This window comes from Scyliorhinus torazame, chromosome 15 (assembly GCF_047496885.1).
Source record: "Scyliorhinus torazame isolate Kashiwa2021f chromosome 15, sScyTor2.1, whole genome shotgun sequence".
Classification (NCBI taxonomy): domain Eukaryota; kingdom Metazoa; phylum Chordata; class Chondrichthyes; order Carcharhiniformes; family Scyliorhinidae; genus Scyliorhinus; species Scyliorhinus torazame.
This window is the reverse complement of record NC_092721.1, coordinates 61,624,346-61,637,602: the sequence shown is the minus strand read 5'-3', so window position 1 is coordinate 61,637,602 and position 13,257 is coordinate 61,624,346. Positions and strand designations below refer to the sequence as shown.

General features: G+C 46.6%; 1 protein-coding gene across 1 annotated transcript in view; it reads left to right on the top strand.

The window, feature by feature from the left end:
- myo16 (myosin XVI) overlaps window positions 1-13,257 on the top strand; it is an 875,686-nt gene that overhangs the window by 524,177 nt on the left and 338,252 nt on the right. The window contains exon 21 of the mRNA XM_072476270.1: window positions 7,492-7,564. Within this exon, the coding sequence (XP_072332371.1) occupies window positions 7,492-7,564 (73 nt within the window). The remainder of the gene's footprint in view (window positions 1-7,491; window positions 7,565-13,257) is intronic.

Sequence of the window (13,257 nt, the reverse complement as noted above, 5' to 3'; positions counted from 1 at the left end):
TCGGAAACATTAGGGACCTTCAAGCAGCTATTGGATAGGTACATGGATTACGTAAAATGATATAGTGTAGATTTATGTGTTCTCAAGGGCAGCACGGTAGCATTGTGGATAGCACAATTGCTTCACAGCTCCAAGGTCCCAGGTTCGATTCCGGCTTGGGTCACTGTCTGTGCGGAGTCTGCACGTCCTCCCCGTGTCTGCGTGGGTTTCCTCCGGGTGTTCCGGTTTCCTCCCACAGTCCAAAGATGTGCAGGTTAGGTGAATTGGCCAATGATAAATTGCCCTTAATGTCCAAATTGCCCTTGGTGTTGGGTGGAGGTGTTGAGTTTGGGTAGGGTGCTCTTTCCAAGAGCCGGTGCAGACTCAAAGGGCCGAATGGCCTCCTTCTGCACTGTAAATTCAATGATAATCTATGATTAATCTAGGACAAAGGTTCGGCACAACATCGTGGGCTGAAGGGCCTGTTCTGTGCTGTATTTTCTATGTTCTATGTTCTAAGTACCAAAAGACATGCTTATTAGGTGAATTGGACATTCTGAATTCTCTCTCAGTGTACCCGAACAGGTGCCGTAGTGTGGCGACTGGGGGATTTTCCCAGTAACCTTATTGCAGTGTCAATGTAAGTCTACTTGTGACACCAATAAAGATTATTATTAATTAGACATGCATTAACAGGCAAATTATGGTCAACCATGAATTATAATTGACTGGCAGGCCAGTCGATTTCGGCGTGAGAACAGCTGGTGAGTCAGTTTCAGCGGGAGCAGTGAGGAAGTGGCTGCTGTGAGGTCAGTCTGTCCTTTAAAAGCACTTGTCTTTGCAGGGGCAGGCCAGTCGATTTCGGCGTGAGAACAGCTGGTGAGTCAGTTTCAGCGGGAGCAGTGCGGAAGTGGCTGCTGGGAGGTAGGTCTGTCCTTTAAAAGCACTTGTCTTTGCAGGGGCAGGCCAGTCGATTTCGGCGGGAGAATCAGCTGGTGAGTCAGTTTCAGCGGGAGCAGTGCGGAAGTGGCTGCTGGGAGGTAAGTCTGTTCTTTAAAAGCACTTGTCTTTACAGGGGCAGGCCAGTCGATTTCGGCGGGAGAACAGCTGGTGAGTCAGTTTCAGCGGTAGCAGTACGGAAGTGGCTGCTGGGAGGTAAGTCTGTCCTTTAAAAGCACTTGTCTTTGCAGGGGCAGGCCAGTCGATTTCGGCGTGAGAACAGCTGGTGAGTCAGTTTCAGCGGGAGCAGTGCGGAAGTGGCTGCTGGGAGGTAAGTCTGTCCTTTAAAAGCACTTGTCTTTGCAGGGCAGGCCAGTCGATTTCGGTGGGAGTGGAGCTGGCTGGTTAGTCAATTTCAGCAGGAGCTGAGAATTTTTTTTTAAAAATTAGTGTTTTAGGCGGTAACAGGAAGTCGACCCGCGGACGACTGGGAAGACCCTCACCAATAAATTCTGGTGGAGAGGAAACCCGAGACACTACACGTGTAGTGTCTCCCACCCGCCCTCCTCCTCTAACCTAATAATAAAACCCATTGGTCTGAGGTAAGTACCATATTTTATTATATTATTATTATTTTTTATAAAAAATTTAATTTAGTTGTTAGCCAGATCTTGGTAGAAAGTTAGAGGAATGGCAGGGAAGGGAGTGCAATGTTCCTCCTGCAGGATGTTTGAGGTGAGGGACGCAGTTAGTGTCCCTGCTGATTTTACCTGCAGGAAGTGCTGCCATCTCCAGCTCCTCCAAGACCGAGTTAGGGAACTGGAGCTGGAGTTGGAAGAACTTCGGATCATTCGGGAGGCAGAAGGGGTCATAGATAGCAGCTTCAGGGAATTAGTTACACCAAAGATTGGAGATAGGTGGGTAACTGTAAGAGGGACTGGGAAAAAGCAGTCAGTGCAGGGATCCCCTGCAGTCGTTGCCCTGAGAAACAAGTATACCGCTTTGGATACTTGTGGGGGGGACGACTTACCAGGGGTAAGCCATGGGGTACGGGCCTCTGGCACGGAGTCTGTCCCTGTTGCTCAGAAGGGAAGGGGGAGAGGAGCAGAGCATTAGTAATTGGGGACTCGATAGTCAGGGGCACAGATAGGAGATTTTGTGGGAGCGAGAGAGACTCACGTTTGGTATGTTGCCTCCCAGGTGCAAGGGTACGTGATGTCTCGGATCGTGTTTTCAGGGAGCAGCCCCAAGTCGTGGTCCACATTGGCACTAACGACATAGGTAGGAAAGGGGACAAGGATGTCAGGCAGGCTTTCAGGGAGCTAGGATGGAAGCTCAGAACTAGAACAAACAGAGTTGTTATCTCTGGGTTGTTGTACTTGCCACGTGATAGTGAGATGAGGAACAGGGAGAGAGAGCATTTAAACACGTGGCTACAGGGATGGTGCAGGCGGGAGGGATTCAGATTTCTGGATAACTGGGGCTCTTTCTGGGGAAGGTGGGACCTCTACAGACAGGATGGTCTACATCTGAACCTGAGGGGCACAAATATCCTGGGGGGGAGATTTGTTAGTGCTCTTTGGGGGGGTTTAAACTAATGCAGCAGGGGCATGGGAACCTGGATTGTAGTTTTAGGGTAAGGGAGAATGAGAGTATAGAGGTCAGGAGCACAGATTTGACGTCGCAGGAGGGGGCCAATGTTCAGGTAGGTGGTTTGAAGTGTGTCTATTTCAATGCCAGGAGTAGACGAAACAAGGTAGGGGAACTGGCAGCATGGGTTGGTATCTGGGACTTCAATGTTGTGGCCATTTCGGAGACATGGATAGAGCAGGGACAGGAATGGATGTTGCAGGTTCCGGGGTTAGGTGTTTTAGTAAGCTCAGAGAAGGAGGCAAAAGAGGGGGAGGTGTGGCGCTGCTAGTCAAGAGCAGTATTACGGTGGCGGAGAGGATGCTAGATGGGGACTCTTCTTCCGAGGTAGTATGGGCTGAAGTTAGAAACAGGAAAGGAGAGGTCACCCTGTTGGGAGTTTTTTATAGGTCTCTTAATAGTTCTAGGGATGTAGAGGAAAGGATGGCGAAGATGATTCTGGATAAGAGCGAAAGTAACAGGGTAGTTATTATGGGAGACTTTAACTTTCCAAATATTGACTGGAAAAGATATAGTTCGAGTACAATAGATGGGTCGTTTTTTGTACAGTGTGTGCAGGAGGGTTTCCTGAAACAATATGTTGACAGGCCAACAAGAGGCGAGGCCACGTTGGATTTGGTTTTGGGTAATGAACCAGGCCAGGTGTTGGATTTGGAGGTAGGAGAGCACTTTGGGGACAGTGACCACAATTGGGTGACGTTTACGTTAATGATGGAAAGGGATAAGTATACAGCGCAGGGCAAGAGTTATAGCTGAGGGAAGGGCAATTATGATGCCATTAGATGTGACTTGGGGGGGATAAGGTGGAGAAGTAGGCTTCAAGTGTTGGGCACACTGGGTAAGTGGGGCTTGTTCAAGGATCAGCTACTGTGTGTTCTTGATAAGTATGTACCGGTCAGGCAGGGAGGAAGGCGTCGAGCGAGGGAACCGTGGTTTACCAAGGAAGTGGAATCTCTTGTTAAGAGGAAGAACGAGGCCCATGTGAAGATGAGGTGTGAAGTTTTGGTTGGGGCGATGGATAGTTACAAGGTAGTGAGGAAGGATCTAAAGAGAGAGCTAAGACGAGCAAGGAGGGGACATGAGAAGTATTTGGCAGGAAGGATCAAGGAAAACCCAAAAGCTTTCTATAGGTATGTCAGGAATAAGCGAATGACTAGGGAAAGACCAGTCAAGGACAGGGATGGGAAATTATGTGTGGAGTCTGAAGAGATAGGCGAGATACTAAATGAATATTTTTCGTCAGTATTCACTCAGGAAAAAGATAATGTTGTGGAGGAGAATGCTGAGCCCCAGGCTAATAGAATAGATGGCATTGAGGTACGTAGGGAAGAGGTATTGGCAATTCTGGACAGGCTGAAAATAGATAAGTCCCCGGGACCTGATGGGATTTATCCTAGGATTCTCTGGGAGGCCAGGGAAGAGATTGCTGGACCTTTGGCTTTGATTTTTATGTCATCATTGGTTACAGGAATAGTGCCAGAGGACTGGAGGACAGCAAATGTGGTCCCTTTGTTCAAAAAGGGGAGCAGAGACAACCCCGGCAACTATAGACCGGTGAGCCTCACGTCTGTAGTGGGTAAAGTCTTGGAGGGGATTATAAGAGACAAGAATTATAATCATCTAGATAGGAATAATATGATCAGGGATAGTCAGCATGGCTTTGTGAAGGGTAGGTCATGCCTCACAAACCTTATTGAGTTCTTTGAGAAGGTGACTGAACAGGTAGATGAGGGTAGAGCAGTTGATGTGGTGTATATGGATTTCAGCAAAGCGTTTGATAAGGTTCCCCACGGTAGGCTATTGCAGAAAATACGGAGGCTGGGGATTGAGGGTGATTTAGAGATGTGGATCAGAAATTGGCTAGCTGAAAGAAGACAGAGGGTGGTGGTTGATGGGAAATGTTCAGAATGGAGTACAGTCACAAGTGGAGTACCACAAGGATCTGTTCTGGGGCCGTTGCTGTTTGTCATTTTTATCAATGACCTAGAGGAAGGCGCAGAAGGGTGGGTGAGTAAATTTGCAGACGATACTAAAGTCGGTGGTGTTGTCGATAGTGTGGAAGGATGTAGCAGGTTACAGAGGGATATAGATAAGCTGCAGAGCTGGGCTGAGAGGTGGCAAATGGAGTTTAATGTAGAGAAGTGTGAGGTGATTCACTTTGGAAGGAATAACAGGAATGAGGAATATTTGGCTAATGGTAAAGTTCTTGAAAGTGTGGATGAGCAGAGGGATCTAGGTGTCCATGTACATAGATCCCTGAAAGTTGCCACCCAGGTTGATAGGGTTGTGAAGAAGGCCTATGGAGTGTTGGCCTTTATTGGTAGAGGGATTGAGTTCCGGAGTCGGGAGGTCATGTTGCAGCTGTACAGAACTCTGGTACGGCCGCATTTGGAGTATTGCGTACAGTTCTGGTCACCGCATTATAGGAAGGACGTGGAGGCTTTGGAGCGGGTGCATAGGAGATTTACCAGGATGTTGCCTGGTATGGAGGGAAAATCTTATGAGGAAAGGCTGATGGACTTGAGGTTGTTTTCGTTGGAGAGGAGAAGGTTAAGAGGAGACTTAATGGAGGCATACAAAATGATCAGGGGGTTGGATAGGGTGGACAGTGAGAGCCTTCTCCCGCGGATGGAAATGGCTAGCACGAGGGGACATAACTTTAAACTGAGGGGTAATAGATCTCGGACAGAGGTCAGAGGTAGGTTTTTTACGCAAAGAGTAGTGAGGCCGTGGAATGCCCTACCTGCTACAGTAGTGAACTCGCCAACATTGAGGGCATTTAAAAGTTTATTGGATAAACATATGGATGATAATGGCATAGTGTAGGTTAGATGGCTTTTGTTTCGGTGCAACATCGTGGGCCGAAGGGCCTGTACTGCGCTGTATTGTTCTATGTTCTATGATGCATTAAATAGCAGATACAACTAAGATAGATCGTACCAGTTGGTCCTGCATTCCACTCAACATATATATCATCAATCACAGTCATAAAGTCCTTCAAAGCACTGCCTTCTTCACAAAGAATTTCAGCTCCTCTTCTTCTGGAATTAAGCCTGATCCCCAGTTGGAGTAGGTCTTCCCTCTGTAACCTTGAAAACCTTTGATGTCTCTCCGAGCATGTCAATGGGGAGGCATAGTGGCACAGTAGTTAATACTGCTGTCTCACAGTCCCAGGGACCTGGGTTTGATTCTGGCCTTTAGTGACTGTGCAAAGGTTTTACATTCTCCCCGTATATGTGTGGGTTTCCTCCGGGTGCTAAAGTTTCCTCCCATAGTCCAAAGATGTGCAAGCTAGATGGATCGACCAAGATTAATGCCCGGGGATAGGGAAAGGAGCTATGGGCCTCGGTAGAGTGTGCGTTTGGAGGTTTTGCGCAGACTCGATTGGCTGAATAGCCACTTCCTGCACTGTAAGGATTCTAAGAATTCTATGAAGTTCAAAGATCTTTCAGATGAAGGTAAAGGTCTTCCCTTTTTGTTGGAAACCTTTGAAGTTCTTTTTTCACATTGAATTTCATTCCCCTTTAACTTTTCAAATCCCTGTGTTGCTGTAAAACCGAAAACTGCATTGTTTACAATCAATTCCACAGCCCATTACCTTTTACAAGCCTCTGGATGAACAGGCCCAGGCTATTTCAAAGGAGGGTTTAGCTCTGTTTATTTTTATAGCTCTACATGGTCCATTACCTTTTACACGTCCCCTGATTGACAGGTCCAGGCTATTTCAAAGGAGGGATTAGCTTTCTTGGCTTGTTTTTATAGCTCTTCAAGGTCAATTAGCTGTGAAGCGCTTCCTCTTTTGAGCAGGTGTTGTTTCAAACCCCATTTTTTTCGTAGAGGCTATTTTGAAATGTTCTTTGTTCTGAAATGCTTCCTAGAAAGGGCAGGTCTTGTTTCTAACCAGTTTTTTCTGCAGGGATTTTGTTTGTTCTGAAGTCCTACATAGAAAGAACAGGTGCTCTATCTTAGTGCTGCTCCCTGGCAGTGGCATCTGTCACTGTCCCCTGCCATTGCCAGCCTGGCAATGCCAGCGAGCCAGAGGGGAAGTGCGAGGTTGGCAGGGCTAGGGGGCATGAATTTCCACGAGGAAGGGCCTGAAGGGGTCTGAGAGGGTGGGCCTAATGGGGGTTAGGGAGGAGGCATCCTTTGACGAACCCATAGTGGCGTATCACTCACTTGGGGGGGTGCCTTGCCAGCAATCTGGAGGGGAGGGGGTTGTCAGCAATTTGGGGTGAGGACCTTGCCAGCGATTGGGGTGGAAGCAGGGTTGTAGTATTATTCTGAGATTGGGCGCCCTTCATAAAAGGTGCCCGGTCTCTGAGGGTATGGCTTTGTTGTCTTCTTCGGGTCCCATGGCATGACTCACCCTGGCAAGGATCATTTGTGACACTGAGGAGCTCTTTTCCACATCTCAAACAACAGGAAAATCCTAACGGCATCGCTATTCTTGCTCTAAAGAACCTTTAAAGTTCAATTGGGTTGAGTCTTACAGGTCAGGTGCCTGTGTTAACTGTTGCGTGAGGCACCAAATCAGTTCGAATTACCCTGTTATCAATACACAGAGTCCCACCACACTTGTAATCAGGCAAGGCAAGCGATGCTGCTTTTATGGGCTGCTGCAAAATGAAATCATGCCCTGTGCAATAGCATTAAGAACATTCCGGAGCCCTAACCCATGATGAATTTGAGTTATTCTTGCATCAAGATTACAAGAATTTGTTTCAATAGATTTTTTTAAACTTCATAAACTTTGCTCACAATTCTCTTTGTCAGCATGTCAGAAAGATTTTCTATTTATTTGTTTTTTTTTAAATCGCCTCAGCCAAATGTGTGAGGCCTACAATACTATCGTTAATGGTATTATTTAACTTGCAGTAAATGTTTGGTATTTTCATTATCACCTCTGCTTTGTTCTGTTTTCAGCAACTCGGCACTTGAAATTGGGATATTGGACATCTTTGGCTTTGAAGAATTCCAGAAGAACACCTATGAACAGGTGGGGAGTCCTAATGAATGAAGTGAGAATAGCATACACACGGCTCCCAGAGTTATGCCCAGTGAATGATCACAGGAATTGCATCTAAAAAAGAAAAACGTTTTACATTAAACTATAATTCAATATCCCATCAGTATGAGACAGAACAAAGGTCCAGGGAAGGTCGCAGAGTAGAGTTGGGCAGGGCAAGCCCATGGAGGAATGCTAGCATGGAGCTGACCAGGGTTTTCACTGGGGAACAGTGAATGTATTGCAGACAAGAATAAGAGGTGAACAGTATGGCTAGAGAATGAGGTGCAGACTGGGATGTTTCAGATGAGTTAGATTTTGTGAAGAAAGAAGCTGGGCTTGGAGGTGGCACGCAAAGTGTCCACATGAATGGTTGTCATTCAGGATGGAAACGTGATGGTACAATGTTAGTAGGAGGCAGACTTGTCAATGGAGTGGATATAAGATTTAAGATTCAGGTCAAGCATGACAGATGGTCACACATTGTTACAGTGCAGTTGAAGTAAAACATCCAGAAAGGAGAAAAGAGCATAATTGGGGTGGAATTCATTGGCATATTAACACATCTGGCAGCACTACTAAGACCTTGCTAGCTTTCCTGAGACAGTCTGTGCTACTGGCTGCGACATCAGCAGGCCAGGTGTTGTTCTTCGAGGATATGGACACATGCAGGTATAAATCTGTGACGATGCCTATATCAGGCTATTTCTTGGCGAGTCAGTGGGACAGCTCTCAATTATGGCACAATTCACCGATGTGAGGTGGATTTTGCAGGGTTGACTGGGTTGGTTCGCCTTTTGCTGTATCGAGTGTCAAGTTTGACATTAGGTGGTCTTTCTGATTTTATTCTTCTTATACTTTGTTGTTTCTGAGTTTCTTACTTACCCATTTCAGAGAGCATTTAAGAGTCAACAGTACTGCTGTGAGTCTGGAGTTGCATCAGGTAAAAATGACAGATTTCCTTCCCTAAGAGGCATCAGTGAACCAGGTGACTTTTTACAACAGCCTGAAACTAATTTCCAAATTTTACTGAGTTGCCTGACTTAAAGCTCTCAGCTGCCATGAGCAGGATCCATCACAGCAATAGTGACAGGGATCCTGTAACTGAACAAAAGTAGGTTTATTCAGATTGACTGGGATTAGGTGTATAAGTATTTGCTAATTATCAGCCCTGATCTGTTATTGTGACAAATCGACCAAGAAAATGCAGCATATGATTTGAACCTGTACACAAAATACACAGAAAGCATTCCAAAAAAACAGTAGAAAATAGAGAGGCAAAAGGGAGGGAGAAAATATTTGAGAAAGGAGGGAGACCGAAAGCAGGAAAGTTTAAGCCAGTTAGTCTAACATCTCTCATTTGGAAAATGCTAGAATTCAATATTAAGAAGGTAGTAGCAGGACATGAGACAGTCAGGCAGAGTCAACATGGTTTCGTGAAAGGGAATTATTTTTTATAATTCTTTGATACTGTACCAAGGAGGGTGGATAAGGGGGAACTAGTACATGCAGTGCATGCATTTCCAAAAGATCTGAGATAAGTTTATGATATTTTGATAAAAGCACTATGTAAATGCAGGTTATTGTAGCTGGTTTGTGAAAAGGTTCTCGCGGATTAGAATGGAACAGGGGCAGCAGAAGGTCAAAGAACATCCTGTTGATGCTCGAGTGACATGTCATGGAGAGGTGTGCTGACTTCACTGGGGCAGTTAACAATGGAACCATGATGGTGGGGCATGAGGGAGAAACTCTGAAGGATAATAATGTGCTGAAAGCTACAGAGAATTCGCAAGGGATGATGAATGAGAACAACCCACAGTGAAATGTTTGGGCCAGAGATGGACGCAGTTAGAATCATAGAATCATAGAAGTGTACAGCATGGAAACAGGCCCTTCGGCCCAACCAGTCCATGTCGCCCAGTTTTTACCATTAAGCTAGTCCCAGTTGCCCGCACTTGGCCCATAACCCTCTATACCCATCTTACCCATGTAACTATCTAAATGCTTTTTAAAAGACACAATTATACCCGCCTCTACTACTACCTCTGGCAGCACATTCCAGACACTCACTACCCTCTGAGTGAAGAAATTGCCCCTCTGGGCCCTTCTGAATCTCTCCCCTCTCACCTTAAACCTATGCCCTCTAGTTTTAGACTCCCCTACCTTTGGGAAAAGATGTTGACTATCTACCTTATCTATGCCCCTCATTATTTTATAGACCTCTATAAGATCACCCCTAAGCCTCCTACGCTCCAAGGAAAAAAGTCCCAGTCTATCCAGCCTCTCCTTATAACTCAAACCATCAAGTCCCGGTAACATCCTAGTAAATCTTTTCTGCACTCTTTCTAGTTTAATAATATCCTTTCTATAATAGGGTGACCAGAACTGCACACAGTATTCCAAGTGTGGCCGTACCAATGTCTTGTACAACTTCAACAAGACGTCCCAACTCCTGTATTCAATGTTCTGACCAATGAAACCAAGCATGCCGAATGCCTTCTTCACCACCCTGTCCACTTGCGACTCTACCTTCAAGGAGCTATGAACCTGTACTCCTAGATCTCTTTGTTCTATAACTCTCCCCAACGCCATACCATTAACTGAGTAGGTCCTGTTTCTTAATGACACATTTTGAGAACTTTAGATTAGAGATGATTGGAGTGGACGAGTAAACCAGGATGAAGAATAAAGTGACCTGGAGTTGGGATAGAACATTTTTTGAGGAAAGGGCAGCAGATTATTATGTCAGGAAACAATGGGTGGTTGAATGACTAGCATCCAGGTCAGAATCCAGCTGAATGAGTCGGCACTGAAGGAGATGAGGGATTAATAACAACCAGATGAAGGAGGCTGCACCTTGCTTCAGCCCTGATGCTCTCAAGACCTAGATGTAAGGAGTCATAGAATCATAGAATCATAGAAGTTCACAGCATGGAAACAGGCCCTTCGGCCCAACCAGTCCATGCCGCCCAGCCTTTACCATTAAGCTAGTCCCAGTTGCCCGCACTTGGCCCATAACCCTCTATACCCATCTTACCCATGTAACTATCTAAATGCTTTTTGAAAGACACAATTGTACCCGCCTCTACTACTACCTCTGGCAGCCCATTCCAGACACTCACTACCCTCTGAGTGAAGAAATTGCCCCTCTGGGCCCTTCTGAATCTCTCCCCTTAAACCTGTGCCCTCTAGTTTTAGACTCCCCTACCTTTGGGAAAAGATGTTGACTATCTACCTTATCTATGCCCCTCATTATTTTATAGACCTCTATAAGATCACCCCTAAGCCTCCTACGCTCCAGGGAAAAAAGTCCCAGTCTATCCAGCCTCTCCTTATAACTCAAACCATCAAGTCCCGGCAACATCCTAGTAAATCTTTTCTGCACTCTTTCTAGTTTAATAATATCCTTTCTATAATAGGGTGACCAGAACTGCACACAGTATTCCAAGTGTGGCCGTACCAATGTCTTGTACAACTTCAACAAGACGTCCCAACTCCTGCATTCAATGTTCTGACCAATGAAACCAAGCATGCCGAATGCCTTCTTCACCACCCTGTCCACGTGCGACTCCACCTTCAAGGAGCTATGAACCTGTACTCCTAGATCTCTTTGTTCTATAACTCTCCCCAACGCCATACCATTAACTGAGTAGGTCCTGGCCTGATTCGATCTGCCAAAATGCATCACCTCACATTTATCTAAATTAAACTCCATCTGCCATTCGTCGGCCCACTGGCCTAATTGATCAAGATCCCGTTGCAATCCTAGATAACCTTCTTCACTATCCACTGTGCCACCAATCTTGGTGTCATCTGCAAACTTACTAACCATGCCTCCTAAATTCTCATCCAAATCATTAATATAAATCACAAATAACAGTGGACCCAGCACCGATCCCTGAGGCACACCACTGGTCACAGGCCTCCAGTTTGAAAAACAACCCTCTACAACCACCCTCTGTCTTCTGTCGTCCAGCCAATTTTGAATCCAATTGGCAACCTCACCCTGGATCCTGTGAGCTTTAACCTTCTGCAACAACCTACCATGCGGTACCTTGTCAAAGGCTTTGCTAAAGTCCATGTAGACAACGTCTACTGCACTGCCCTCATCTACCTTCTTGGTCACTCCCTCAAAAAACTCAATCAAATTTGTGAGACATGATTTTCCACGCACAAAGCCATGCTGACTGCCCCGAATCAGTCCTTGCCTCTCTAAATGCTTGTAGATCCTGTCTCTCAGAATACCTTCTAGCAACTTACCTACTACAGACGTTAGGCTTACCGGTCTGTAGTTCCCAGGCTTTTCCCTGCTGCCCTTCTTAAACAAGGGCACAACATTCGCCACTCTCCAATCTTCAGGCACCTCACCTGTGGCTGCCGATGATTCAAATATCTCGGTTAGGGGACCCGCAATTTCCTCCCTAGCCTCCCACAACATCCTGGGATACATTTCATCAGGTCCCGGGGATTTATCTACCTTGATGCGCTTTAAGACTTCCAGCACCTCCTCCTCTGTAATAGGCACACTTCTCAAGACATCACTATTTATTTCCCTTAGTTTCCTAACATCCATGCCTTTCTCCACCGTGAATACCGATGAGAAATATTCATTCAGGATCTCACCCAACTCTTGTGGCTCTGCACATAGATGTCCTTGTTGATCCTTAAGAGGCCCGACTCTGTCCCGAGTTACTCTTTTCCCCTTTATGTATCTGTAGAATCTCTTTGGATTCTCCCTTGCATTATTTGCCAAAGCAATTTCATGTCCCCTTTTTGCCCTCCTGATTTCCCTCTTAACTCTATTTCTACAATCTCTATACTCTTCAAGGGATCTACTTGATCCCAGTTGCTTATGTACGTCATATGCCTCCCTCTTCTTTTTGACCAGAGTCTCAATATCTCGAGTCATCCAGGGTTCCCTACTTCTACCAGCCTTGCCCTTCACTCGAAAGGGAATGTGCTTACCCTGCACCCTGGTTAACACATTTTTAAAAGCCTCCCATTTACCAGCCGTCCCTTTGCCTGCCAATAGTCTCCCCCAATCTGCAACGTGCTGCAACATTGGGATATACTTTATCCGAGGGATATCTCCAAGAAGCACACCAGCCTCATCTCTCTGGTTGGGAGGTTATGGTAAAAGGTGTCAGCACGGCTGGCTGCCACACCCACAACATTGCTGGTTGTATTCCAATATCCATTGTCAACAGGTGTGAAGGCTGAAATGTTAGCATGATGCAAACCCCCGTGCCCAACCAGGTCCACCGGGCTACACGGTGGCCCCGCATGGCACTGCGGACCCTGCCCCTGCATTTCCCTCCCTTCCCCCATCCCCGCACTCCTAGACACATCAGTGCCAGGCACCATGGGGCCCTCTGGCCCTGGGCCCTTCCCTGCTGCCAGTGATATCTTCCATGGCCCCCGTCTGGCGCACTCCCATCGTGGCTATTATGGGAGTTTGCATTGGCTGGGCCACGTGATACTTCGCCGGAGCGTGGCGGCCAGTTTGGCAGGAGTATGGCATTGCGAAGGGTGAGGTGTGGGGATTGGGGTAGTGGGATGGAGGCTGGGGACGTGGAGGTGGTGGGGTGAGGCCACTCTGCAGAACCAGGGACCAAGGTGGGTGGTCAGTGGGGTGCGCAGCAAGAACGTTGCCTTGCAGGCTATGGCAATGGTGGTCCGTGGCT